Source organism: Labeo rohita, chromosome 16, assembly GCF_022985175.1.
Source record: "Labeo rohita strain BAU-BD-2019 chromosome 16, IGBB_LRoh.1.0, whole genome shotgun sequence".
NCBI lineage: Eukaryota > Metazoa > Chordata > Actinopteri > Cypriniformes > Cyprinidae > Labeo > Labeo rohita.
Window position 1 is genome coordinate 6,436,446 of NC_066884.1, and position 25,551 is coordinate 6,461,996.

Consider the following 25,551-nt stretch of genomic DNA (forward strand, 5'->3'; position numbering starts at 1 on the left):
TATCGGTGAAGGTTCAGCTGACCCGTACTGAACTTTCACAGATCAGAAAAGTGATGTACATGACTCAGAGAAGGGTCAGCTGACCCGTACTGAACTGTGAAAGTTTTCACAGATCAGAATAGTGATGTACATGACTCAGAGAAGGGTCAGCTGACCCGTACTGAACTGTGAAAGTTTTCAGGTTGACTCAGGGAAGGGTCAGCTGACCCGTACTGAACTGTGAAAGTTTTCACAGATCAGAAAAGCGAAAGTGATGTACATGACCCAGGGAAGGGTCAGCTGACCAGTACTGAACTGTGAAAGTTTTCACAGATCAGAATAGTGATGTACATGACTCAGAGAAGGGTCAGCTGACCCGTACTGAACTGTGAAAGTTTTCAGGTTGACTCAGGGAAGGGTCAGCTGACCCATACTGAACTGTGAAAGTTTTCAGGTTGACTCAGGGAAGGGTCAGCTGACCCGTACTGAACTGTGAAAGTTTTCAGGTTGACTCAGGGAAGGGTCAGCTGACCCGTACTGAACTGTGAAAGTTTTCAGGTTGACTCAGGGAAGGGTCAGCTGACCCGTACTGAACTGTGAAAGTTTTCAGGTTGACTCAGGGAAGGGTCAGCTGACCCGTACTGAACTGTGAAAGTTTTCAGGTTGACTCAGGGAAGGGTCAGCTGACCCATACTGAACTGTGAAAGTTTTCACAGATCAGAAAAGCGAAAGTGATGTACATGACCCAGGGAAGGGTCAGCTGACCAGTACTGAACTGTGAAAGTTTTCACAGATCAGAAAAGCGATGTACATGACTCAGAGAAGGGTCAGCTGACCCGTACTGAACTGTGAAAGTTTTCACAGATCAGAAAAGCGAAAGTGATGTACATGACCCAGGGAAGGTTCAGCTGACCAGTACTGAACTGTGAAAGTTTTCACAAATCAGAATAATAGTTAAGGGCTCAAGAAAGCATCAACTGACAAAAAATATACTGCGAAACATTTCCTCACATCAGCAAATTGAAGCCAAGACTTAAGGTTAAGGACTTAAAGGTAAAACAACCAAAGCTTAAATGTGAAAGATGCTACAAATCACAATAGTTTATTGGAGACGTGTGTGATTTATCTAAGGGCTTGGAAAACCATTATTCACTGGAACAGCACTGTGTGACATTACGATAGAAGAGCAGTCTGCATGTTTATTGGTAAAACACGTTAAACATGAAGAGCGCCTATTTTTCACATCCTTACTATAGCAGAATTACCAAGGGGTTTACGGACAAGAGCTTTGCTGTGAAAAAAAACACAGATCAAGCTGATTAAGATGACACCTGTTTCAGTCTGCTAAGTTTCCAACTTTCAGAGCTATAAGCATTATAAAATTAAGAATCGCATCGAAAAAAAAATGATTTCAGCCAAAAGGGACAGCATCTCCAGAATTCACAAATCATGGAGAATGACATTCGGGATTTTTCGCATGTTTATGACAGCGCGCTGTGTATTTATAGCCAAAAGAAATCTGAATATCAAACTGCAAACTATATTTACTGCGGTACATAACGATCGTCATTTACTCCCGACATCTGAGCAGCTGAAGATGCAGTACATTATGTTTGTTTGTGAAGGGAATGCGCATTCCGATCTACATATATCCGTCTGTGTTTGTGGGAATCATTCGTAATCCAGCTTCGCTTACAGCAGAAATGAGTATAAGGGTTTTTTTCTTTGCGATCGCCTTTCCTTATAACGTGGTAGTTAGGAAGTTTAACGGCTAAACGTGGCTAAATGCGGCTAAAATAAACAGACTCGTCACTCCACAGAGAGAAGAGAGGGGCGGGGCGAGCAGAGCTCATTTGCATTTAAAGCAGCCTCGACCAGAATGAGCTGATTTTTGCAGAGCTGATTTTGGCAAGGTAAAAAGAGTGTTGTTTTACACAACCATTGAGAATTTTTAAGCAAAGTATATTGTAGACTTTTCATTAAGACCCTAAATCATAAAGAAAATGGGCATCCGATGACCCGTTGAATCAATATCGAGGCAAATGAAAAAATATGTATTTATTAGTGATGCTAGATTCTTGAATGAATCGTTTCTTTGAGCCGATTCTCATGTAACCGGTCGAGCCGGTTCACTCAAAATCGAATTGAATCGAACTTCAGTTCAGTTGATTGGAAAGGACGTGACATGTGGCCAAGTATGGTGACCCATACTTGGAATTTGTGCTCTGCATTTAACCCATCCAAGTGCATGCACACACACACACAAACAGAGCAGTGGGCAGCCATATTGCTATCGCTGTGGTGCCCGGGGAGCAGTTGGGGGATCGGTGCCTTGCTCAAGGGACTCACCTCAGTCGTGGTATTGAGAGCACTGGATATTCACTTCCACCACCTTCAATCCCTGCCGGACTCAGGACTCAAACCCGCAACCTTTCGGTTACACAGAAAGCTGCTGCCCCGTAGATGACAGCCCTACGCCCAAACAGGGACTTGAACCCTGGGCCCTCAGATTAAAAGTCTGATGCTCTACCGACTGAGCTATCTAGGCTCTTGACATGAGGAAACGGCTTTTTGAACTGGTTCAATCAGCCGAACTGTCCGAAAAGAGCGAATCACAGAAATCAGTCAGACTTTGCATCACATCCACGTTATATTTCATCTCCAACAAGAACGTGCACTTTTAAGAAGGTACATGGTCATTAACTTTTAACTGCGTCATTATGCAAACGAGGAGAATTCTGGTCAAGAAAGACCAGGGACTGGCAAATCACGTGCTACTTCATTTCTGTGTAAAACTGTAAGAAAATATAATTAAACTCCAATTAAGTTACACAATCTAAATTATGTACTTTTTCTTTACAAAATGAGTACTTACTAGAGCTTTTAGAAAAGAGCAGTGAAATGTAAAATCCGGAGTGGAGCTGACGCGGAATGAGTGCAGACGCTTTGAGTTCGGAGGAGAACTCACTCCGCTCCACTCGTATACGATACTCCACACCGGCTTTCAGTCTCTGCGTTGTTTAGCGACACCCGTTTGATGCTAAACGGGTAGTTCATTTCTGTAAAATTTACATTAATTGCTAGTTTATATAAGTGAATAAAAGCAATATTAAACTTACAAGTTTCCTGTAATACTGAATATCAAGTCACTTCTGTACAACAGCAAACCTACATATCATAAAACGTTATGGTAACTTTTTAAATGTAGGCTCAAAACAAACTTATCTATGAATTCTTTAATTTGTTTATTTGTCAGTTATTTATTAGTATTACAATTTTAAAGTATATTCTAGTTAGTATGATAATGTAAATAGGCTAGCTGTTGATTACGTAGTCAATGGGGGGAAAAAAATCTAAAAAAAAAAAAAAAATTAATTCATAATTAATAAATAATAATTTATTCCCTTTTCTCCTATTCAGTAACGTTTATGTACATGTGTTTCTTTATCTTCCGCATGTTCTTAATCGTCTTCAATAAAATGCAAGATCGTGAGATAAAAATATCTTCCTCCATCAAGTGTCAGGGGACGGCAGGGCTCGTTTCATCCGGTGCGCAGGAGGGGAGGGTCGCTGGCGTCTGGGCGGCGGTGCGAGTCTCCGCATCCTTGCGCTTCATCATCTGAATGAAACATCTGTGGTTTCGGGGTCAGATTGTCCAGATAACAAGGTTCCTGTCTGTCTCTGTCATAGCATATAAAATCATGGGGAACACGTTGCCTGTTAGACTCCAAGAGAGGTGCACTGGAAGAGATGACTGCAAACATGATGATACTCAGACTGTGTGGACTCCTTCTTATATGCTCAACACTGATAGGTGAGGAATAATTTACTTTCTAATCTTTGAGTGTAATTTCATTTCTCTGTTACATATTGATTTGCTTTTAAATAAAGTGGTGTCCAAAAATGTGAGACCACACTGGAATATAGGGTTTATTACCAAATTACAGTTTGTTAAAGTTTTCATTCAAAAATTGAAAAACATTTTCAGATATTTGTATATGAATATAGCCACAAATATATGCAATATTATATAATTTTATTCTTTGGGAATGTGGGATTTATTATATAAATAAAATTTTAAATTAAGCAAATTTTTAAATTAAATTGTTGATTTAAATATGTAACTCACATTGCTGTGCTGACAATATTATTTGTGTTGAAAATTGGATATTACATCAGAAATATGAGCATTTTCAGCAATGTACATGTAAGTATAGTCAAATATATGTACAATATTATATAGTTTTATGATTTATTCATCATTTTGTCTCAAGTGTACATATATATTTTAATAAAATAAATTTAATTTGTATATATTATAATTTATCATGATGTCATTGCCTTTTTATTTTTCTCTTTTTATTACTATATATATATATATATATATATATATATATATTTTTTTTTTTTTTTACTTTTTTGCTAATTTTATTTACCTATTTTTTGACATGACATTTAACACAATTATTCCAATAATTACAGATTAAAATATATAAATACAAACAAACAAAAAAAAAAATATGCAGATTACTTACAATATCACTTTCTCATGTGAAGGAGAATGTATCACTTTGAAAAGAAAACCATGTCTGTTCTTTGTGGCTGTACGTCGTTGATTGCTTATACAGGAAGAAATATTGCTTTGCAAGGGAAGCCGGTCATTTCCATTGTCCATTTACTCTTTTCCTCATCTGTGAACCAATATTAGTAGCAGAGCTGTTTGTAGTAGCGATGCAATAAAGCGATCCTTCAGCACTGTCAGCATTAAAACTCAAATAAATTCTTAAAAATAAAAGTTGTTTTTTTTATTAAAATATGGTTACATAAATAACCTTTAATATCCATGGACCCTTTCCAATGCACAGATGATTCTTTATAGATTTTAAAATGTTTTTTTAAATGTTCTTTACACAACTGAAAGAACCCTTTTCGAACCTTTATTTTAAAGTATAAAACTCAGTGTTAGTTTTGTGGTTATGTGTTTTCTTTCATTTTAGATGCCAAATTAGACATCATCAATAGTGACCCAGATGTGAAGGTGGGAAGCGACACTCTGCTCTTGTGCAAAGGTTGGTGTGTTTACTACTAAGAACTGACTATCTGACAAAAAATAATGACTCCAAATTATATCTGTTCTCTTGATTCACTTAAAAATGTCTTAATGTTGTTACATTAGCTGGAAAATATCAGCCTAAGTGGAAATAAATGATGCTTTTGTGACTGTATAAGATCAGTTTTCCTCACGAGTCAACATTTCTTGTTTTCATTTTGAAGTATTATTTAAAACCTAAGTTTTAAAGTTTTCTTGTGCCTTTTAAAAATAAATAGCACTTGGTTTAATGTTTTATTTTGGAGTTCAAATACTTTTGGAGACTTTGGCATACAACAATCTTTACTGGTTGAAACATTAATAATATCACAGTTATAATGTTACTGTCATAAAATAACAAAGGATGTGTTGTTTTTGATGTTAATCTGTGAAATATTACAATATGTATCTATTCTTATGTTCTGTTGCGTGGTTCAGCTGATGTAGAGGGAGATATTACTTGGCTGAAAGGTGATGAAGAAGTTGATCTAGATCGCCATACAGTCGAAAAAAATGATGAGTCCTCGAGTAAACTGATCTTGAAGAACCTTCAATTAGATGACGCTGGAACCTACACCTGCATATTTGAAAACGATCTCGGCACCAAGAAGATGAGCTACCAGATCTATGTCTACCGTAAGTTCCCTTCTTCTGGTTCATGTTCTTGAAGACTGTTTAAGAACGTTTATCTCATAACTTAACAACATTTGTGAATGCTTCTCATGTGAAATTTTGTCCAACAATCAGGAACACCGGACTTTGGCACCACAGGGACGTACCATGAATTTCTGGTGAACCAGACAGTGATTGTTCCCTGCGTGGTGTCTGGAGCGCCCGAGGTGGAGATCCACTGGTATCGGAACAATCGCATCGTGAATGATGACGGTAGGGGGGATGGCCATGCTGCAGGTTCCACTGGTCTTTTATGTGGTATGGGGGTCTCCTCACCTTCCTAGCTATTAGTGATGCCTGTAGATGGCAGAATGGCAGGATGGCGATGGTGGACGATCCAGCGATGTGGTGGGAGGGGCCCGTGCATTTGTTTTTATGACCGATTTGGAACCAAATCGAGAGATGTTTCTCGCTAATAGCTGGGAAACATCTGTGAACAGTTTGGTTTAGTGGTTTGTCTTCCTGTCTGATGGTGAGGCCATGAGAAACAGCTCCAAAACATTCAACCCTGCCCCATTTCAAGTAAACGCCACCATTGACAACCTTAATGGGATAGTTCACCCCAAAATGAAAAGTCTATTATTATTTACTCACATTTCTCCTTTTGTTTTCCACCGGGTGTGGAATTATTAAAGGGGACTAAATAACATTCCAGGCTCTTTGGAAGAATGTGTGGAACTTGTACAGAGCACTCCACATTGCAAGTGCAGTGCTGTACCGGGTGAGCGAATGAGCAAGTGCACAACATCAGATAACCCAGAAATATGGAGATGGAAACATATTATATGAACCAGAATTATAAATTATGTGAAAAGCAAGGAAAGGAAGCTGGAGTGAACTGTATGTATAGGTACATTTTTAAAGTAGAGTTTGAGGTATGTTTTTCCAGTGAGCCTGTTTTGCTAAATAATGATATCATTTTTGATTTTGGGATGAACTGGCCTTTTAAGAGTGTGCATGTGGGCTTTTAAAGGCTTCATCGCATGAATCTAAAGTAATAAGATTGCATCTCTGACACTGCTCACGCGCTACCTGTTCTCTTCTCTTTGTACAGGCCGAGGTCACCTCAGAATCCTGAAGGATAAGTCTCTGCAGATTCAGGGAATTCAGCAGGAAGACCGTGGAACCTACACTTGTGCAGGCAAGATCAAGGGACGTCCCATAAGCAAAGAGCTCCAGATCTCTGTTGTTGTAAATGGTGAGGACATAGAGGAATGAATCATTTTTATTCTTAGTATGGCCAGGGTGAATATATCCTTCTAATGTTCTCCATTCTCCAGAGCCACCGACCGTCCTGATTCATCAGGAAAGAAAAAGTGTTTTTGCCGGACCCAACACCAGTGTGTCCATAGTGTGCCTGGTCAAAGGAGAACCTACTCCGAATATTTCATGGATAACGTATGTATATCAAAAGAAAATGCTATAATATTTCCTTCATGCTTACATATAATCTTTAGTCTCTTTTGAAGTCAAAAGTTCTAGTTCCTACATGTTACATGCAAATAATCCATCCTGACTACTTCTATGGCTCCATTTCAAAACCTAGTGAGCTACCTACATAGACAGCATAATAGGTGCTACCGGCATAAAAGCTGCTGCTTTTTAAAAGGCCTTCTTTAGACAAGCTTATGTATATAGCAAATATAGAAATTTTATTGAAATCGGTTGTAGACAGCAAGGCAGCTCACTAATTTTGGGAACAGAGCCTATACTACATGTGTTTACACATATTCTTTCGTCTCATAGTCCCAGCTTGCTGTTTTGTATATTTAGAGTTTCCTTTTGTCTCTTATTTGTTAGTTTTTCCTCCCATGAGTATATTTGTGTTTATTAATGAACAATAGTGGCAAACAGACTGTGTTTCTGCCTCTTTCACCTCAGGCCTTCCACCTTTGACAACTCCCGTTACAAATACAACTCAGATAAGAGTGAGCTCACCATCTCTGCAGTGACCAGGAGTGATTTTGGAGAATACATCTGCATGGCTACCAATAAGATCGGGGAAAACAGTGCCACGTTTATTCTGGATGTCTCAGGTAAAACAAGGCTCTTCTATAAAACTTAAAAGTGAAGTGATTTGTATTGTGCAGAAAGCACAAATGCATTGAATGAGGGCAGTTGGTTTGCATAATTTGTTTTTAGACAATATACTGTACCAAAGTTTAAAATGATATCAAAATCATGGCCAGTAACCTTTGCGGTTAGCAAACTGGTTGCAAAATGTTACATAATGCATGCATAATGAATTTTCATGATCCTAGCGATCATTCCCTGAAGAATAAAATCAAGACAAGTGCAGAGGCATCGAATGACTGCAGTTGGTCTCCATAATTTGTTTTCAGTCAATATACAGTAACAAAATTTAACATGATATCAAAATTGACCCCATTTATTGTCTTACTGAATGTTTATTATCCCACTGCAAGTCTTTATAGCCAGTAAGTTTTGGCAGTTAGCCCATACCGGTTGCACGATGTTACATAATGCATGCATAATGCATTTTCATGATCTTCAGTCAACGTCTTGAGTCAAATGGGTTGTGAAAGGACTGTAAATTGCAGTGGACTGATGTGTTCATGGCTTGATTGTTTGTTTTTTCCTCTAATTTATTTCCCTTTCTTGAAAACTTTGTTTATCCGAAGATGTATTCCAAGAAAACATTTTTCTTCTCAAAAACAGGTGTTTACTATAGTCACAAACACAGATATGGGGAATTTGGTGCCATTTAAGCGTCAAATTGACACAAAACCCATTAACAAAACCCATTTTGACTCTTTTGTAGGATATAAAAATATTATATATTTCCATAATAGTTATGTATTTATGGCTCAATGGATATATTTAAAATGTATTGTTTAAACATTAAAGATAGGTAGGTTGTTTATTTTTTTTAAATTAACATAAAGAAAAACAGTCTTTCTTCACACCTAAAATGTTTTGGAATGGAATGTCAGTTATGCATATACAGATTTTTTTAATTTAATTTTTCAGAGCGTCCAACTGTAGTTTTGGATCAAACCAAGCTGGCGGTTAATCCAGGAGAATATGTATCTGTGATCTGCAATGCCACAGGACATCCAACACCAACCATACAGTGGGTCAGGAAGACTACCAAAGAAAAAATGGTGAGAAACCTACCTACATTTTCATTTGCAATTTTTTGGGAGAAATGTTCAAGACAAAAAAGTCTTGCATGGGTTAAGAGAAATATTATTATAATTAGATTATAATTGGTGGTGGCGACTGGGAGAGATTCTATATCTACAGGAAGTTTGACCCACGTACTCTTCTCTTTGGTCTTAATTACTTTTTCCTGTCTCTTATTGTCTTTCCTGCTTACACGGACATGTGTGAGCAGACGAACGAGGAGGAATCTGAGCTGATTCTTGAAAACGTAATGCCCTCTGATGGTGGCTTGTACTCTTGCATAGCCAGCAACACGGCAGGAACAAACGTTGAGGACTTCCAACTGATAAGTAAGGCTCTTGTAGTAGCTGATAAAGTTAACAAACTTTGGTTTGTTGATATTATTAATTATGCATAAAACTTTTGTTATTCTCTCTCAAAAGCCTGGCCTGGGACACCCACTAAGTTCAGTGTGGCCCCGGGGCTCTCATCTTCTGTCATCATCCAGACTGCCTCAGTGCAGGATGGAGGGTCCTCCATTACCCAATACATCCTTCAGTGGAAGAAACCATCTGAAGACATCTGGAAACAAGTCTTTGTCACGCCCACAAGTAAATAAACCACTGAGAGAAGTTAAGTTTATGTTTTGATGGTTTTTCAAATTCAAATGTGTGATGAAAACGCTTACATTTGTAGATCCCCTGATGATCAGGAAACTTGAGCCGTACACAGAGTACTCTGTTCGCTTTGCGGCCAAAAACTCTCACTTCCAAGGAAACTTCTCTACAGAACACAAGATCTTTACACATTCCCAACGTGAGTATCAACAGAGTTCTTTCCTGTCTATTCATTTCATCTGCGTCATATCATGGCCATTGGTTTACAGGCCCAACATTATTTTTTAAACAATGATAGTACATTTTTGCAGTTGATTTCATGTCATGCTCTCATTGTTGTCATGCATCAATGCCTGTTTGCTCATCACATATGTTCATTATTTGCTTTCGCTGCCCATTCTTTCTCTAATTGCCACCTGTTTGATGATGACCATTCTTCATGCATTACGACCTGCTCCTGGTCCCGGGGCTCCATCCATTGCCTTATTCTGACCTTCCTTTGTAGATGGTAAATCAAAATTTTGAATGCATACATCTCCAGTTGATAGGCTAAAACACAAGCCTAATTGTTTACTGTGATACAGACGTGTGAAAGTGAGTTTACCTGCATGTTTTCAATGCTGGAGAAAGCGAGGACAGAAAATCGCCACTTCAGGTTTCCTTCAGCATGAAATCAATGTTGGTCAGCCGCTCTCACACATCTATACTACAGTGAATAATTTTGGAGCTTATCCACTGGATTGTCAATTACTTAAGCATGATGCTAACATATTCTAATAACTTTAATATAATATAGAGGCCAAAAGTGAAACATCAAATTTCAAAACAGCATTTTTAGATCAACTAGGGTTGGGTGATAAACTTTACAGTCATTTTAATTAAGTCACTAGTTTTGTAAGTAATCACACACATTTTTTTTAAACTTAACAAAAACAGTGTTAGGGTTGGTAAGTTTGAATCACTTCCTTGATTCAAAATCACTGAATCACTGATTCACTGATTCTAATTTTTCACATCTTGTGTTCATTAAATGAATTAGTGTAGAAAACATGCATTTGAACTATATCTTTACTGTATTTTAGTTTTTGCATTAAACATTTTCAATTATTTTAGAAATTAGCTGTTTAAGAGCAAATTGAATGTCAGTATTAGATTACTGTTCAAAATATTTGGGGTGTGTTCTTTTGAACTTGAATCCTTTTGAAAACGTTTCCACAAAAATATTATACAGCTCAACTGTTTTCAACACTGAATCAGCATATTTGAATGATTTCTAAAGGATTGTGTGACAATGAAATTCAGCTTTGACATCACAAGAAAAAATAAGTATATTTTAAAATATATTAGAATAGAAAACAGTTATTTTAAAAAAATAAATGTACTTATTTTTAAAAAATAAAAGAAAAATTGTACCAGCCCTTAAACTTTTGAATGAACAAAATAAAATAATAATAAATATAACATAAAATAATAAATAAATAATTTTGTAAATACCAATATCACCCAGCCCTAAGATCAACCTGTTGCACTGTTTCGTTTTTTTTTTTTTTTTTTCTTTTTATCTTATGTTTTCTCTTTCTCTCATTTAGGTGAACCTGACAGCCCCGTTCTGTCTCTGAGCGAGAAAAAGTTGGACAAGAACTCAGTCTCCATCCCCATTAAACAGCTGAAAGATGGAGGCTCTCCCGTCCTATACTACATCGTACGCTACAAAGGGGTCAGTCTGAAGTCTAGCCGAAAACTTCTCACTTTCTCACTTCATTTGAGCAGAATATGTATTTTTCCTATTGTTTAAAAATGTGAAGTGCAAACCGTATATCTAAATGTAAAATGTTACTGGTTTAAAACAGAGCAAGGAGAATGAGGAATGGACTAAAAAGGAAATTCCTGGAAACTCCACCCAAATCAAGCTGAACAATCTCCAATACAATGCCAACTATCAAATGGAGGTTTATGCAGTAAACCGCAATGGCTCCTCAAGCACTGCTAAAGTTAACTTCACCGTCCCACAACCTGGTAGGATTGATAAGGGCAAGCATAATAATATTATGCATTATAAACAATTCACACTTAATTGATATGAACTGATTTCGCTTTCTCTTGCAGTCAGTCAGCCAGCAATAGGAAAAGGAGGTGTGGTGGGAATTGTAATGTTCGTCTTCTTGGTGCTGATGGTATCAGTAGATGCTTTCTGTTGCTACACCAACCACTGCGGCCTGCTTAACTTCCTCGCTCGCAAACTGTTTGTACACAAAATGTCAGATATTAAAGGGATCGATGAAGAGGCCAATAATTCTGGGTAAGACAACTTCATCATTAAATGTCCATGCTGTTGAGATAAACAAAAAAACTGTTCTTTTTTGTCCTAGTTTTTAGTCCTACAAAAAAACATTGTTTGCACACAATGTTAGTTTATGGTGATTGTGTATAGTTCTTTAAAGGAATATTTCACCCAAAATGTCTTTGGAATTCATATTTTCATTTTTGGGTGAACTATTCCTCTATGTACAGTGCATATACATCAAGAAAAGATACTTTGGTAAATAATTAAATAAAGATAAAAAATAATTCACTTTTTGGTATTGCTGTTATGAAATGGAAGTTGACATCATAATGGCAACAAAAATAAATGAATAAATAAAAGCTTATTTTGAAATGATAATAACACTTCACAATAAGATCATATAAAGTTCAAAGTAAAGTTACTAATAAAAACTAAGATACTAACCATAAAGAATACTATTTTTTTTACTAACATAACAAGCAAGATAAATTAATAAATTAAATACATTAATAAAATACTATGTAGAATTTATAAAACCTAATTGTAAAGTGTTAACAAAATGATTAAAAATTAAACTAAAAAAGTAAAAAGTAATAATAATTTTAATTAATGCATTTTGAACAAGCTAAGATTTTTAAATGCTATAAAAATATTATTTAACATATTTTTAATAATATAGTAGACAATAATATATTTAATAATATATGTAGACAAAATGATTAATATTCAGATTATAAAGACGTTTCTTAGCAATTAACCTTTTGATATTATTTCTAAGATGTTGTCTAAGATTTTTAACCTTAATATGTTCTATCTTAAAGTCCATTTTAAAGGGTTTGCATTTAGACAGATTTGCCGTTTGCTGTGTGTGATTTGACCCCCCTAAGCTTCAGTCCTCATGTGTCCTTTGATACAGAGACGTGAAGTTGAGCGGGCTAACACTACCACGAGGCAGCATCCCAAAGCTTCAGTCAGCCAATGGGGCAGTGAATGGCGTTCATTCAGAGGTCACGTGTGACAAAGCGCCTCTTACCAAATTCGAGTAGGTGCCAAGTTCAAAGGGATGAATGCAGCTGGGCATCAAAGCTGTCATTCACAAAAAATGGCATGTGGGTTTTATGTTACAGAACCAGGTTTAAAGCAATAGTTCACCCAAAAATGACATGCATATGATAATACATGGTGATACTGCCTATGTATGATCATAGAATAGTAACCAGTGGGTAAATAATCAAATAATCACAGATTTTTCATTTTTGGTGAACTATTACTTTAAATCACAATTGTAATTCCTACTGCCATTTTTTTAACCCTTGTTTTCACAATTTTTATTACTTTCTCTATTACCCATTGCCCCAGAGAACAAAACAATCCAGCTGCCTCATAAACACAGAAAACAACTTCTGTATTGCCCCACATGCACTGTAGAAATAATGATATATTCTCTCTTTTTTTGCAGGAAGAAACCAGAATCTACTGATCCGTCAGCAGTAGAGGCCTAGAGGACGATGATAGACAGTACACAATATGAATTCACAGTGTGAAAAAACTTCACACAAATCTCAGGACATCTGATTGCGAGCTTAAGGGTGAAGTGTGTCGTTTTTTAATACTGTATGTAAGCTATTTGTACCCCAAGATGTGTAAATACTACAGTTCTGTGGTGCTGTGAAAACACTGATTTGTTTGTTTGAGCATTTTGGATGGCCCAGCATGGCTCAACCAATAGCGTGAGGTTTGGGGCGGGACCATCTGTTTGTCTGACCAATGACATTAATGATATACTTCACTTTTAAGTGATGCAGTCTGGAACGAATATACAAACATCATGAAGGACGACTGTTATTTGCAGGAAAACGTTCAAGTCCTGTGCGATTTAGATTATGCTTGTTATTAAATGGTGATTGTACTACATGGAACTGTAGGATGTAGAGGAGCATTATAAGTATGATCCTGCACTGTAAATACTGTACATAACAAATGCTGCTTGAGCTGAATGTATGTTCAGTAGTGAGCAGAAAAAAGCAGAATATGATGTTGACATGTTAAATATAATATTACTGACATAATGGGAGCATAATATCATATAATGTCGTCACTAGTATTAATTTATTGCGCATTTAACATATGCTTGTAGGTTGGATAAAATCTAAAATACAGGACTGTAAAAATAAAAAACCATTTGAGCTAATATAGATATTACGTTGCATTTTATTTGTTTCAACATCATAATTTGTTACATAAATGCACCGTGTTTGAATGTTTTGAGCAAGTGGTGTTAAATGTGGATGTAAATACAGATGCTTGCAAAAAGATGTACATAGATTTATTAATACATTTTTGACCTTTACTGTACATTGTATAAATTATTTCTTCAAAGCTTTTATACTCTGTGTGTGATCCTATAGTAATTTTGTACTCAGTGTAAATGTATTCACAACTTTTTGATTCTTTTGAATAAAAAGAGAGAAAAATATACAACAGCTGCTTCTTAAACTCATTATTCACAGTGGTTAGATTCATTCAGTCTTTGTAACTAAGAATGCTGTAGATCACGCTGTTCCCCTCTTGCCTGTTGCAACGTGGTCTACAAAACAAAAGAAATGTTTATATGTATTAGTCTCTTATTTCATTTTAAATAATCTATTTTTACATAATATATTATTAATAATGTATTATAAAGATAGAATTATATAATTAAATAAAATTAAAACAATTATAATTTTTTTATAATTAAAAAAAAAATGTAAAAATTAAATGTATATTATTATAAGAGCAATGTTTTTTTTTATGGCTCATTGCTTTTAGATAATAGTGGAAAAATGTTAAAGTTCCTTCTGTTAACTACAGCTCTGGAAAAAATTAAGAGACCACTCCAATTTTTTTCTGAAATCAGCATCTCTACATGCCATTTCATTCCTGTGTATGTTAAATTACAACACAGGCACACTTCATTCTGCTTAATGAATTACTGATTAGGTGATCACTTCAACCCGATCTTGTTAGTATAAAAAAACACTGCTGTGTCACTGTAAAAAACAAAAATCACAATTTGTTTAGTCAACTTAAAATAATTTGTTACCCTGCTGCCTTAAAATTTTAAGTTCAGTCAACTCAAATAAGTTAAGTCAACACCCTTAAGCACCCTCAAATAAGTTAAGTCAACTTTAAATGTTACGTTGTATATGTAACAACTTAGATATTTAAGTTGACTAAGCAAAAACTGGTTTGTTAAACTTAAAAGCTGGGCAAGTTAGGATCAACTAAAATCACTTATTACAACTTAACATTTCAAGCTGACAAAAATATTTTGAATTGACTGAACTTAAAATATTAAGGCAGCCGGATAACAAATTATTAGGTTGACTCTACAAGTTTTTTTTTTTTTGTTTTTTTTTTTACAGTGGAACCAGCTGGATGGCTAGTGCTAGTACACTAAAATAATCAAATATTAATTACTGAACAGAAATGGACCTGAATACACTGCATCTTCTTTGTTATTTTCACCAGTTCATTCATTCAATCATTTTCTGCAAATAAATTCTCTAAATGATAATATGCTTATTTGGAATCAAACTAAGATGTTCATTTTACTCAAACATATACCTATAAACAGTAAAGCCAGAGAAACAGTGGTCTCTTGATTTTTTTTCAGAGCTGTATAAGCTATTGGCTATGCTGATGTTTCTTCAGTCTCTGAACCTGCTTTCTGTTTAGCAGGAAATATGTCAACCAGGGCTGCCAACCCAGCAGATATTGTTCTCACACTCTAACGCCACATGTCCATTTTCTCACACCCTTAAGCACCCTCAAACAAAAGCAAAATGAAAGATATATCCCTCACATAAATGACTGACATAATGACTATAACAATGAATTGGAAAATAACTTGTAAAAATAGATCTCCATTAAATAATATAAATGCAGACTAATAGATTACTAGAAAAAATGTTTACATTTTTAATAGAAAAATGTTTAAATTTTCATATCAAAATTTGTAAAAATGTTTTTGAAATGTGGTTGCAATTATTTATAAAAGTAATGACTTGTAAAGTAATAACAGTTCTCTCACTGTACATTGCTGTTGTTGTGGTGAAAAGTTAATAGTTTTGCAGCACTGCAACAATTATTTTACATAAATTTTATGACAATAAAAATTACCATAATGATGCATAATTACGTTATGATGCAACGTTAATTAATATGTCCATATGTCAGACAAACTCTGCTGACAGGTATTTATTTATTTAAATTATTATTATTATTATTATTATTATTATTATTATTATTATGGTTGTTGTTGTTGTTGTTGTTTTTATTATTATTATTATTTTAAACAAAACATCCCCAACCAACCCGTTGTGGCAATTCTCACTCAAAGTGGAACTCAAAAGTTGGCAGCCCTGATGTCAACACAGCCAATTCAGGGGGTTTTGAGATTCTACAGATTTTCCCCCATAATCACCATTATGACATTTTAACCATTACCTGTCTGAGGTTGATTGAGGAAGCCTTAGATCTGCATATGTCACACACGTAGTACGGTTTTCTTCAGACTCTGACGATTTTCTCAGGTTCTCATAGATCTCCTCTGTGACTGTGACAGTGAATGCAGATGTCTGATCAGACATAAAAAATCACTTTAATTTAGTTCCTATTTAACAGTAGATTGTGCAAAATATGTAAGATCCACTCAAGTCATAAAATGTGCAAAATATATATATATTTTTAAAGTTGTGGGTAATGAGGGTAGATGAGAGACTTGTTCATTCACTCCCCCCACCTATGGAAATTGAACCCATGACCTCTAGGTTACAAATCCAGTTCTCTAACTGTTAGGCCACAACTGCCATGCACACCATGTACACTATGACACATGGCAGTTGTGGCCTAATGGTCAAAGCGTCAGAGTTGTAACCCAAAAGGTTGTGGGTTTGTTTCTCAAAACTGGGAGGAAATGTAGGTCTTCTCCACACTCAGCTTTATACCACCCTCTGTACAATCATTCACAACAAAATGATGGTGAGTAAATAAGTAAAGAAAATTAATGTGTGTGCACTTGGATGGGTTAAATGCAGAGCACAGATTCTGAGTATGAGTTCTCATACTTGGCTACACATTACTTTCACTGTTGTACAGTGTGAAACTACAACGATTTTTACTAACTTTTGATGCTTTACTATCAAAGAATGTAATATGCTCTAACTGAATTACAGCTTTGGTAATGTTGCTAGAGCACAATAACGAAAAGGTTTTGTTAAAACTCATAAGGATTGAATTGCAAATGCATACTTGTTTATAATTTTCATTTCTCGGGTGTGGTTGACTCGGTAAATACACAGTTAATATAAAGATGAAATTTGGCCACACCCCTGCTGAAAAAGAAACAAAAAATAGAATCCATCACAGAAATTCTAATGGTTTCCACTACAAACCATCAAAAAATGCACATTAAAAATCATTAAAAAATCATTAAAAATGATTTCCTGTAGTGTGTTTTGGGACTTATTCCATAAGGATTTAGTCGTTTTAACAAGCCACCAACAGAAAAGCCAAACAGTCTCTATTACAGTTTCCATTAAAACCAGTACAATTCCCATTATAACCAGTAAAACCATTAGGCTACAAATTATGTGATGGTCTCTGTTGTTTTTTTCAGCAGGGTTGTAATAATATGCATTAGATGTAGAGCTTAAACATATTTTAAAACTTTAAAATTTTTATTTTTATTTATTTTGATGCACCCAAGTACAGAGATTTCTTGTTCATAAGCAGAACTTTCCATGTGTTTAATACCTGTTCTGTGGGTGGCTTCTTTGATGGAAACTGTTTCCTCCTGTGAAGATATGAACAGATATAACTTTACATGATGCATTGTTCTATAATCATAACTCAAATATCTGTATAAAATAGACCTTAAGTCAGGGTGGCGTCATATTTAATGTTTGACGTGAATGAAAATGCGTTCAATGAATTGTATGCCTACTGTTGTTTAACAACATACTGATTGTTTAGTTGATGAAATGTATTGCCAAAAACTTCTTGGTTAACAAAAAAAGTTTGCAGACCTATATGTGCTGCATGTCATGGTAAAGACTGTATCTGTCCCTCACAGCCTCCTTTTCATCCTCATTATATTGAATATGGTGTCCAAAATGTGCGCACATTGTTATTAGTGCACAGAATTTGATACTAAATAAACGCCATACATAATCTAACCTGACTAAAGTCAGAAAACTATACTTTAGACAAATACGTTGCCTAACTAATTGCGTGTTGACTGGCACACTGATTAACGTAATCAGAGCAACGTAAGACTGATGATGGGGAAGTGATCGAGGGCTTGTGTAATAAGTAGAGTCATTTCTGCAAAGTACAAACTCATGCAATCAGTTCACGTTTAACACGTATTAACTTTGTGTTCTCTCAGCATTTCAACAGGATATTATCACATGCTGTGCGTCCAGTCCACCCACCATATAATGAGACCAAACAGGACTAACAATACAGCCATTAGAAACAAAAACACAACTGTTGCAGTCAGCATGGAATTTCGACGACCAGGCACTAGAGAAACAAACAAAAATGTGAATATGATTAAACATTGCTCAGAAAAGTATAATATTCTTACTATGTTACGCAAGTTTTCTGCATGCATGCAATACCTAGGTGATATTTTCCACAATGTGCAGCATGATGCATAATGATGTTATTTCCAGTGAGATAAATGAACTGAAGTCACATTTAACATTACTAATGTTATAAAACATTATTCTTTTACTTACTAAAAATGGGAAACATGCCACTCACATAATATTTTTCATACACCTCTTGGCACTATAGTTAGCAATAACCTAGTATTCAAACACAACCTCTTGTGAATCAAATATTCCCTGTTACCTTCAACTTCCAGTGCTATGACTGTAGAGTTTTGAGAACCCATGTCATTTTTAGCAGTGCAGAAGTACTGTCCATTGTTCTTCTGACTAGCAGATCTGATGGAGAATTCACGATCAGATCCTATATAAGAGACGTTTGCTTCTTTGATCATAAACCAAGTGTAGTTTGTCACTGCAGGGTTGGCATTGCTCATACAGATCAGAGTCAGTGAGTTTCCTTCCTTTATCTTTCCAGATGGCAAAACGGCTATTTCAGTGTTCTTTGGACAATCTGTGGGGAGAAGCAACAGGGTCTGTATTTGCAGAGAGAACTGTGAAACATTCGCATGCAATGGTGGAGTTGCAAAAAGGTGTTGCATCAAAAACTGACTGTGGGTTAGTGAAATCTTCTGAAATCATCAAGGTTCCTCATTTGCTTTACAGTAACTTATTTAACAGAGAGGTTAGTAGCAATTTCAAATTCATGCAACATCTCTGTGTGATGTTAATTCTCTAATAGACAGAATGTACTAAACAAAAACCTTGCAGAATCTGCAAAATGTTAATTATTTTACCAAAATAAGAGGGACTATACAAAATACATTTTATTTTTTATTTTTATTAGTTGAATTTATTAAAATTACCCCGTTCAAAAGTTTACATACACTTCATTCTTACTGTGTTGTTACCTGTGTTTTTTTTTTTTGTTTGTTTTGTTTTGTTTTTGTGATAGCTGTTCATAAGTTTGTCCTGAACAGTTAAACTACCTGCTGTTCTTCAGAAAAATCCTTCAGGTCCCACAAATTCTTTGGTTTTTTAGCATTTTTGTGTATTTGAACCCTTTCCAACAATGACTGTATGATTTTGAGATCAAAATCAACTGAGGGACTCATATGCAGCTATTACAGAAGGTTCAGAAGGAAAAACTATGCATTAAGAGCCAGGGGTGTAAACTTTTGAACGGAATGAAGTTGTGTACATTTTTCTTATTTTGCCTAAATATCTTTTTTTTTTTTTATTTAGTACTGTCCTTCAGAAGCTACAGATACTTGGATGTTTCCCAGAAGACAAAATAAGAGAAATTTACACTGATCTTCAAATTCAAAAAGTTTCACCCCCCCGACTTTTAATGCATCGTGTTTCCTTCTGAAGCATCAGTGAGTGTTTAAACCTTCTGTAATAGTTGCATATGAGTCCCTCAGTTGTCCTCAGTGTGAAAAGATGGATCTCAAAATCATACAGTCATTGTTGGAAAGGGTTCAAAAACGCAAAAATGGTGAAAAACCAATGAATTTGTGGGACCTGAAGGATTTTTTCTGAAGAACACATTAAGCATTAAATAAGTGTTTTTTCTATTTTAAAATGTAGCAGTAGTCATTACTCCAGTCACATGATCCTTCAGAAATCATTCTAATATGCTGATTTGCTACTCAGGAAAAATTTCATATTATTATCAATGTTAAAAACTGTTGTGCTGCTTAATATTTTTGTGGAAACTGTGTGTTCATGATGACTTAAAATGCTGCTTAAAAAGCCATGATGTTATGTAAATGACAGACTAGCCAGAGATATAAACATACATCTTACGTCAAGCAGTACTTCATCTGCGGAAGTCGTGCTGCTGTTCTTCAGACCGCAGGAGTAGTTGCCAAAATCATTGTGAGAGACAGAAGAGATTCGGAGCACATTCTCATTGGCTTGTGGAATCAGACGTTGGTTTTTAAACCAGAAAAACAGCTCTTGTTTTGGGGTACAGTTTTCTGTGCTGCATGTCAGTATCACAGAGTCTCCTTCATAGATGTGTCCATTCAGCCTTTGTGGTTTCACTGTTACTCTGAAAGGTAGAACTGTTAAAAGTGGTGTAGATTAATAAAATGTAACCAGAAACCTTTTACACCAACATCAGCATCCCATTCTTTACTGGCATTGACGGTTCCATGAAGAACCTTTAACATCTGTGGAATCTTTCTATAGCTCAAAAGGTTCCTCATAGTGTAAAAAAGTTACTTAGATTATAAAAAGTTGTTATTTTAAGGAATTTTCAATGAAAGGTTATTTGCAAACTTTATTTTTAAGAGTGTATGCTGGAGATAGTGGTTTGCTGATATTTTATTTGTCATTAAACAAATATGGCCTTTCATTTACCTGCTACGTTGAGGTTTATGCCACCTAATCCTGTGTATTTTTCATTATATGTTTCAAAGCGAAAGAAATATCTTCCAGAGTCACTTCTGGAGACATTATGTAACTGCAGTGAGCAGTTTTTGTCTTGGTTTGCATAAGTCGTTCTGTTTTTGTATAGCTGGTGAATCTCTGCCGCCACTGAGTTATAGACAGATATTCCCACCTGCGTCCCGTCTTGTTTCTGATGAGCTTCTGGCTTGAACCATTTTGTTGTTTTAAGTGTGCGATAAGACACATAATCAAATGTGCAGCTGAAATACACAGATGATCTTTCGAATACACATATGCTTCCAGGGTTGTATGAAACTGGCCATGAAGCCACAAGATCTAAAAACACAAAAAATGTTTGTTAAGGTTTCAATAAGTCACTATTGCTCCTTGTTCTTCACCTACAAAACACTTTTTTGGAGTCTAGACTTAAAATGAAGATTCTAATTAAAGGAGAACTCCACTTCCAGAATAAAGATTTACAGATAATCACCCCCTTGTCATCCAAGATGTTTATGTCTTTCTTTCTTCAGTCGTAAAGCAATTATGTTTTTTGAGGAAAACATTTCAGGTTTTTTCTCCATATAATGGACTGACATGGTGCCCCGAGTTTGAACTTCCAAAATGTAGTTTAAATGCTGCTTCAAACAATCCCAGCCATGGAAGAAGGGTCTTATCTAGCAAAATGATCAGTTATTTTCATAAAAAATAATGCAATTTATATACTTCTAATGTCAAACGCTCGTCTTGTCTTACTCTCCCTGAACTCTGTTTTTGTTCCGATTCGTGACAGTTAGGGTATGCTGAAAAACTCCCATCTCATGTTCTCCCTCATCTTCAGAATTGTCCTATATCACTGTTTTACCTTTTTTTGTTAAAACTTGTTTGATCTTTTTTGTATGTTCACTTTGCATAGACTGGGTCGGTACTTCTGCAGCGATGTAGGATGATTTTAAATCATTTTTGAAGTTGAGGGAGAAAATATGATTGGAGTTTTTCGACCCTGTCTTGAGCCAGAATACACAGAGTTCAGGGAGAGCAAGACAAGACGAGTGTTTGAGATTAAAAAGTATTTAAGTTGTATTTTTTTAATGAAAATAACTGATCGATTCGCTAGATAAGACACTTCTTCCTCGGTTGGGATCGTTTACAACCGCATTTGGAATCGTTTGAAGCCGCATTTAAACTGCATTTTGGAAGTTCAAACTCGGGGCACCATATCAGTCCATTATATGGAGAAAAATCCTGAAATGTTTTCCTCAAAAAAAATTATTTCTTTACGACTGAAGAAAGAAAGACATGAACATCTTGGATGACAAGGTGGTGAGTACATTATCTGTACATTTTTGTTCTGGAAGTGGACTTCTCCTTTAACTATCAGTGACCGGATCTGACCAAAATGTAAAGCAGCAAACTGTTTAGTCCAGAATCACCTCAGCACACAAAGTGACTATGAGATGGCTTAAAATGATTTAAAATGTAACAAAACAAGCTTTAAAATAAGCTAAATCAGCTAAAAATATAGATAGAAAAATACAGAAAAAACAATTTATTGAATGTACTAATTTTTTTTATAGGTAGGTAGTTGCAAGCAATTTATTTTAGTTACATTAAACAAAAAAAAGTTGAAAGTTAGTCAACTAAACAACTAAATTTGTTCATTTAAATGTAGCTAAAATAAACTGATTGCAACCACTTAACGTTCTTTTAACAATGGTTTCATGGTTCCAAATTTCCATGGTCCTGGGAAAGATAGTCAGTTTTTTCACACACACACACACACACACACACACACACACACACACACATATATATATATATATATATATATATATATATGAAGTGTTCAGATGCAAAACCAGCTAAAAGCCATCTCGGTCACAAATGAGATAATGATAGTGAGTGAATGCTCCTGACACATAGTATACGTCCATCAAATACTTTTACTTCATACTCGCTACATTATAGCCTCAGCCCAATCAGAAGTACCAGTACTTACTTACATAGAAACCTATACAAAGTAGCCAGAAAGAAATGGTCATTTTAAAGAAATACGTCAGATGGATTTAGAGGCTTTTGCAACTGAACTCTTTATATATATTTAATTATACCAAGCTCTAAAATACTGTTGAGCAGAAACACTTTATCCTATAGTCATGAACAACTGGAAACAACTGGAAACCCTGAAATAAATTCAGTTCTCAAAACACCTGAAAATTTTAATATTTAATTTTTAATAATTTAATTTTATTTGTATTACTTAACTATTTACTTAACTTAATGTATTTTAATATATTTAATGTAGTTTAATATATATATATATATATATATATATATATATAGTTTGAAAACAAGCAGCTCTGTCAGTAAAGCAGAGATATTTTTGGCTTATACACATACTCAATCATCTACAAAAAATAAAAAATAAAAAATACTCACCTGATACAAGCAGCTGCAATAATATGCTGATGTAAAACATGTTTCGTCCCTTTAGTGATTTTGTCTAGGAGGAAAACACTTTCTTTATATGCAATAATAAGTTTCAGTCTTACTCCACAACAGGCCTAATATACTAAAGCTTGCATCAGTAAACGGATATCCTTGTTCCATGGTGGAAAACTTCCCTAAATCTGTGCTTTAATTGAATTCCTTTATTTTATGCTTAAATAATAACATAGATATGTTTATTTGATATGTATGATATGATTAAAGCATGATGGGCAGAGTCTACATCCATAATGTTTATTTAGTGAAACTAAATGCTTTTTAACACTTAAACAGCATGTTAAACAGGAACTTATAAAGGAAATGACAGCTGATGTGAGATGATGTAAGAATTTATTAAGTATAAAGAGTGACGGAGGTCAGTGAAAGTTATTCTCAATCCTAGGTCCCTCTACAGTCTCCAGCAAGTCTGTTTTGCCCACCATGTATCTTTGAAAAAAGGGAAAGTAGCCCCATGAAGAAATAACATGGAATTGCCACTGTACATCTCCTAAAATATGACTGTAGTTAGTGTGATACCTACTTCAGTATATAGTATAAATGTTCTGGTGGACTTTTGTGGCAGCACATCTTGACTCATCTGTATTCTCAGTTTCAGTTCAGACTCAAAATCATGTAGCATTGCTAGTCAATAGCGCCCCCTGCTGTCAAGGCAAAACAAGCCTTATTCAATTCTAAATTCACTTATCATTACTCATAATCCATAATTTCAATCAAATCAATTCTTTTGCCAAGAGGAGTCAAATCTATCTCATCTATTTTATTTTTGTTCTTAAATATAAACATAATTGTAAAGTAGCCCTCAGATATAAAAAAATAAAATATGCCCTTCGTGCAAAATTACATTAGTTTTCATTTTATATCGATCACACTCACATGTGTAATTTATATCTGATTAAATATTGTACATTTGAACATAAAGGAAAAAAAAAAAAAAATTATTATTAAAAAAATCCCTACGACCTTTTACGTTAATTTTTCTTTACTTTCCCTGGTCTGGAAATACCTAATTTAAAATTAATTTAAATGTTCCAAATTTTCTATGACTTTGGAAATCCTGTTATAAGTAATATTCACTAATATATGCTTAAATAATATAATTAGTGATACAGCTGGTATAAATATGGTTAATATAATAACTATACTTTGTCGTCCGGTCTAAATAATAATAATAATAAGTCTCCTGTAACATGGTGACTAATGCAAATTGATCGTTAGAGATTTGGATTTTTTTCTCAGTTTTTTGTTGCTTTTTTTTTTTTATTCAAGAAAAAAGATTGAACATTACAAAAATATTAAGTAAATCGAGATATAAAATACAAAATATTAAAGCAAACTTATACAGTAAAACAGAGTTCTAAAGGGAGAGAAACAAATAGATTAAAAAAAGTAAATAAAAGATAAAATAAAATAAAATAAAATAAAATAAACAAATAAAATATATATATATATATATGAACATAAAATAAAACAAAAACCATTGAAACAACTAAACAATAGTTAACATTTTCTTCCTTTTTCCTTAGGACATATTCAACGGTTGAAGCGGGGGAGCTATATCAGAAAAGAATTTCTCCATGAAATCTAACAATATGACATTCTTTTTATTATTAATTTGCATTACTACTTTTTCAAAATCTCCATTTCTGATAAAAATAAATTACACTTTGGTATGCATTTCGCAAATTTCTGTTTATAAATATAATATTTACCTTGTAAAATGTAAAAGTTAACAACATACTCAATCATTTTACTTTTGTGTGAATAAGTACAAATCACATCTTTTAAAGAAAGCATATAGTTGACATTTCTTCGCAGAAATAGAAAGGCACTAACATCAGACCAAAATCTAAGAGACAATTCAAAATCATAAAACAAATGACACAAATCTTCCTCATGTGCATTACAGAAACTACAAGTATTGTCAATGTCCATGAATTTAGAAAGAGCTAATTTACATGGGTAAATTTTGTGAAGTATTTTGAAATGCACCTCTTTAACTTTATTCAAAATACAAAATTTATAAGGATTTGACCAAGTCGTTTTCCAATTAATATCAGAAATTTTTGCATTCCAAAAGAATTTTCCTCTAGGTGAGATTTTATGTTTTGATTGCAAAATTTGTCTAATATTTTTATTATTACAAGAGGAAGAATGTATTGCAATACCATCAACTTTTAATTCTGGAAATATTCTTTCATTGCTTCCATAAGAGAGATGATTATTTAT

The 25,551-nt window shown here is 34.6% G+C and overlaps 2 protein-coding genes and 1 non-coding gene across 6 annotated transcripts; 1 reads left to right on the forward strand and 2 right to left on the reverse strand.

Annotated features, from left to right (window-relative positions):
- Nucleotides 1-2,454: 2,454 nt before the first annotated feature.
- Nucleotides 2,455-2,527, reverse strand: trnak-uuu (transfer RNA lysine (anticodon UUU)). The gene has a single exon. It is a non-coding gene; the product is annotated as a tRNA-Lys (tRNA).
- A 1,092-nt stretch (nucleotides 2,528-3,619) lies between these two features.
- Nucleotides 3,620-14,248, forward strand: ncam3 (neural cell adhesion molecule 3). Of its 3 annotated transcripts, none has more exons than XM_051131710.1 (16): nucleotides 3,624-3,793; nucleotides 4,977-5,048; nucleotides 5,507-5,704; nucleotides 5,816-5,998; nucleotides 6,795-6,938; nucleotides 7,021-7,138; nucleotides 7,622-7,776; nucleotides 8,732-8,865; nucleotides 9,099-9,216; nucleotides 9,310-9,477; nucleotides 9,563-9,682; nucleotides 11,073-11,200; nucleotides 11,334-11,499; nucleotides 11,590-11,782; nucleotides 12,684-12,809; nucleotides 13,227-14,248. In XM_051131710.1, exons 1-16 carry the CDS (start codon nucleotides 3,730-3,732, stop codon nucleotides 13,267-13,269), a joined length of 2,130 nt encoding a protein of 709 aa, XP_050987667.1. In that variant the 5' UTR covers nucleotides 3,624-3,729; the 3' UTR covers nucleotides 13,270-14,248. The 3 variants fall into 3 exon arrangements, with proteins under 3 accessions (XP_050987669.1, XP_050987667.1, XP_050987668.1); XM_051131711.1 differs by having other exon boundaries at nucleotides 3,627-3,793; nucleotides 5,816-5,953; XM_051131712.1 differs by lacking the exon at nucleotides 12,684-12,809 and having other exon boundaries at nucleotides 3,620-3,793.
- Nucleotides 13,763-23,519, reverse strand: cd22 (cd22 molecule). Of its 2 annotated transcripts, none has more exons than XR_007829421.1 (8): nucleotides 23,257-23,519; nucleotides 20,791-21,156; nucleotides 20,226-20,492; nucleotides 18,668-18,937; nucleotides 18,244-18,334; nucleotides 17,564-17,603; nucleotides 16,256-16,364; nucleotides 13,763-14,354 (listed from the first exon to the last, which is right to left on the reverse strand). XR_007829421.1 is itself a non-coding variant. In XM_051131713.1 (8 exons), exons 1-8 carry the CDS (start codon nucleotides 23,294-23,296, stop codon nucleotides 14,291-14,293), a joined length of 1,269 nt encoding a protein of 422 aa, XP_050987670.1. In that variant the 5' UTR covers nucleotides 23,297-23,516; the 3' UTR covers nucleotides 13,763-14,290. The 2 variants fall into 2 exon arrangements, 1 of the variants encoding a protein (XP_050987670.1); XM_051131713.1 differs by having other exon boundaries at nucleotides 16,256-16,386; nucleotides 23,257-23,516.
- Between the last annotated feature and the right edge of the window lie 2,032 nt (nucleotides 23,520-25,551).

Bases quoted from the DNA above. Each gene is read 5' to 3' on its own strand.
- ncam3 (XM_051131710.1), top strand. From the start codon at position 3,730: ATGACTGCAAACATGATGATACTCAGACTGTGTGGACTCCTTCTTATA. The intron at 8,866-9,098 runs GTGAGAAACCTA...ATGTGTGAGCAG, and splicing joins AGACTACCAAAGAAAAAATG to ACGAACGAGGAGGAATCTGA. The intron at 9,217-9,309 runs GTAAGGCTCTTG...CTCTCTCAAAAG, and splicing joins TGAGGACTTCCAACTGATAA to CCTGGCCTGGGACACCCACT.
- cd22 (XM_051131713.1), bottom strand. From the start codon at position 23,296: ATGTTTTACATCAGCATATTATTGCAGCTGCTTGTATCAG. The intron at 21,157-23,256 runs GTGAGTATTTTT...TTGTGTTTTTAG, and splicing joins ATTGCAGCTGCTTGTATCAG to ATCTTGTGGCTTCATGGCCA. The intron at 17,604-18,243 runs GTGGGTGGACTG...ATATCTTCACAG, and splicing joins CTGTTTGGTCTCATTATATG to GAGGAAACAGTTTCCATCAA.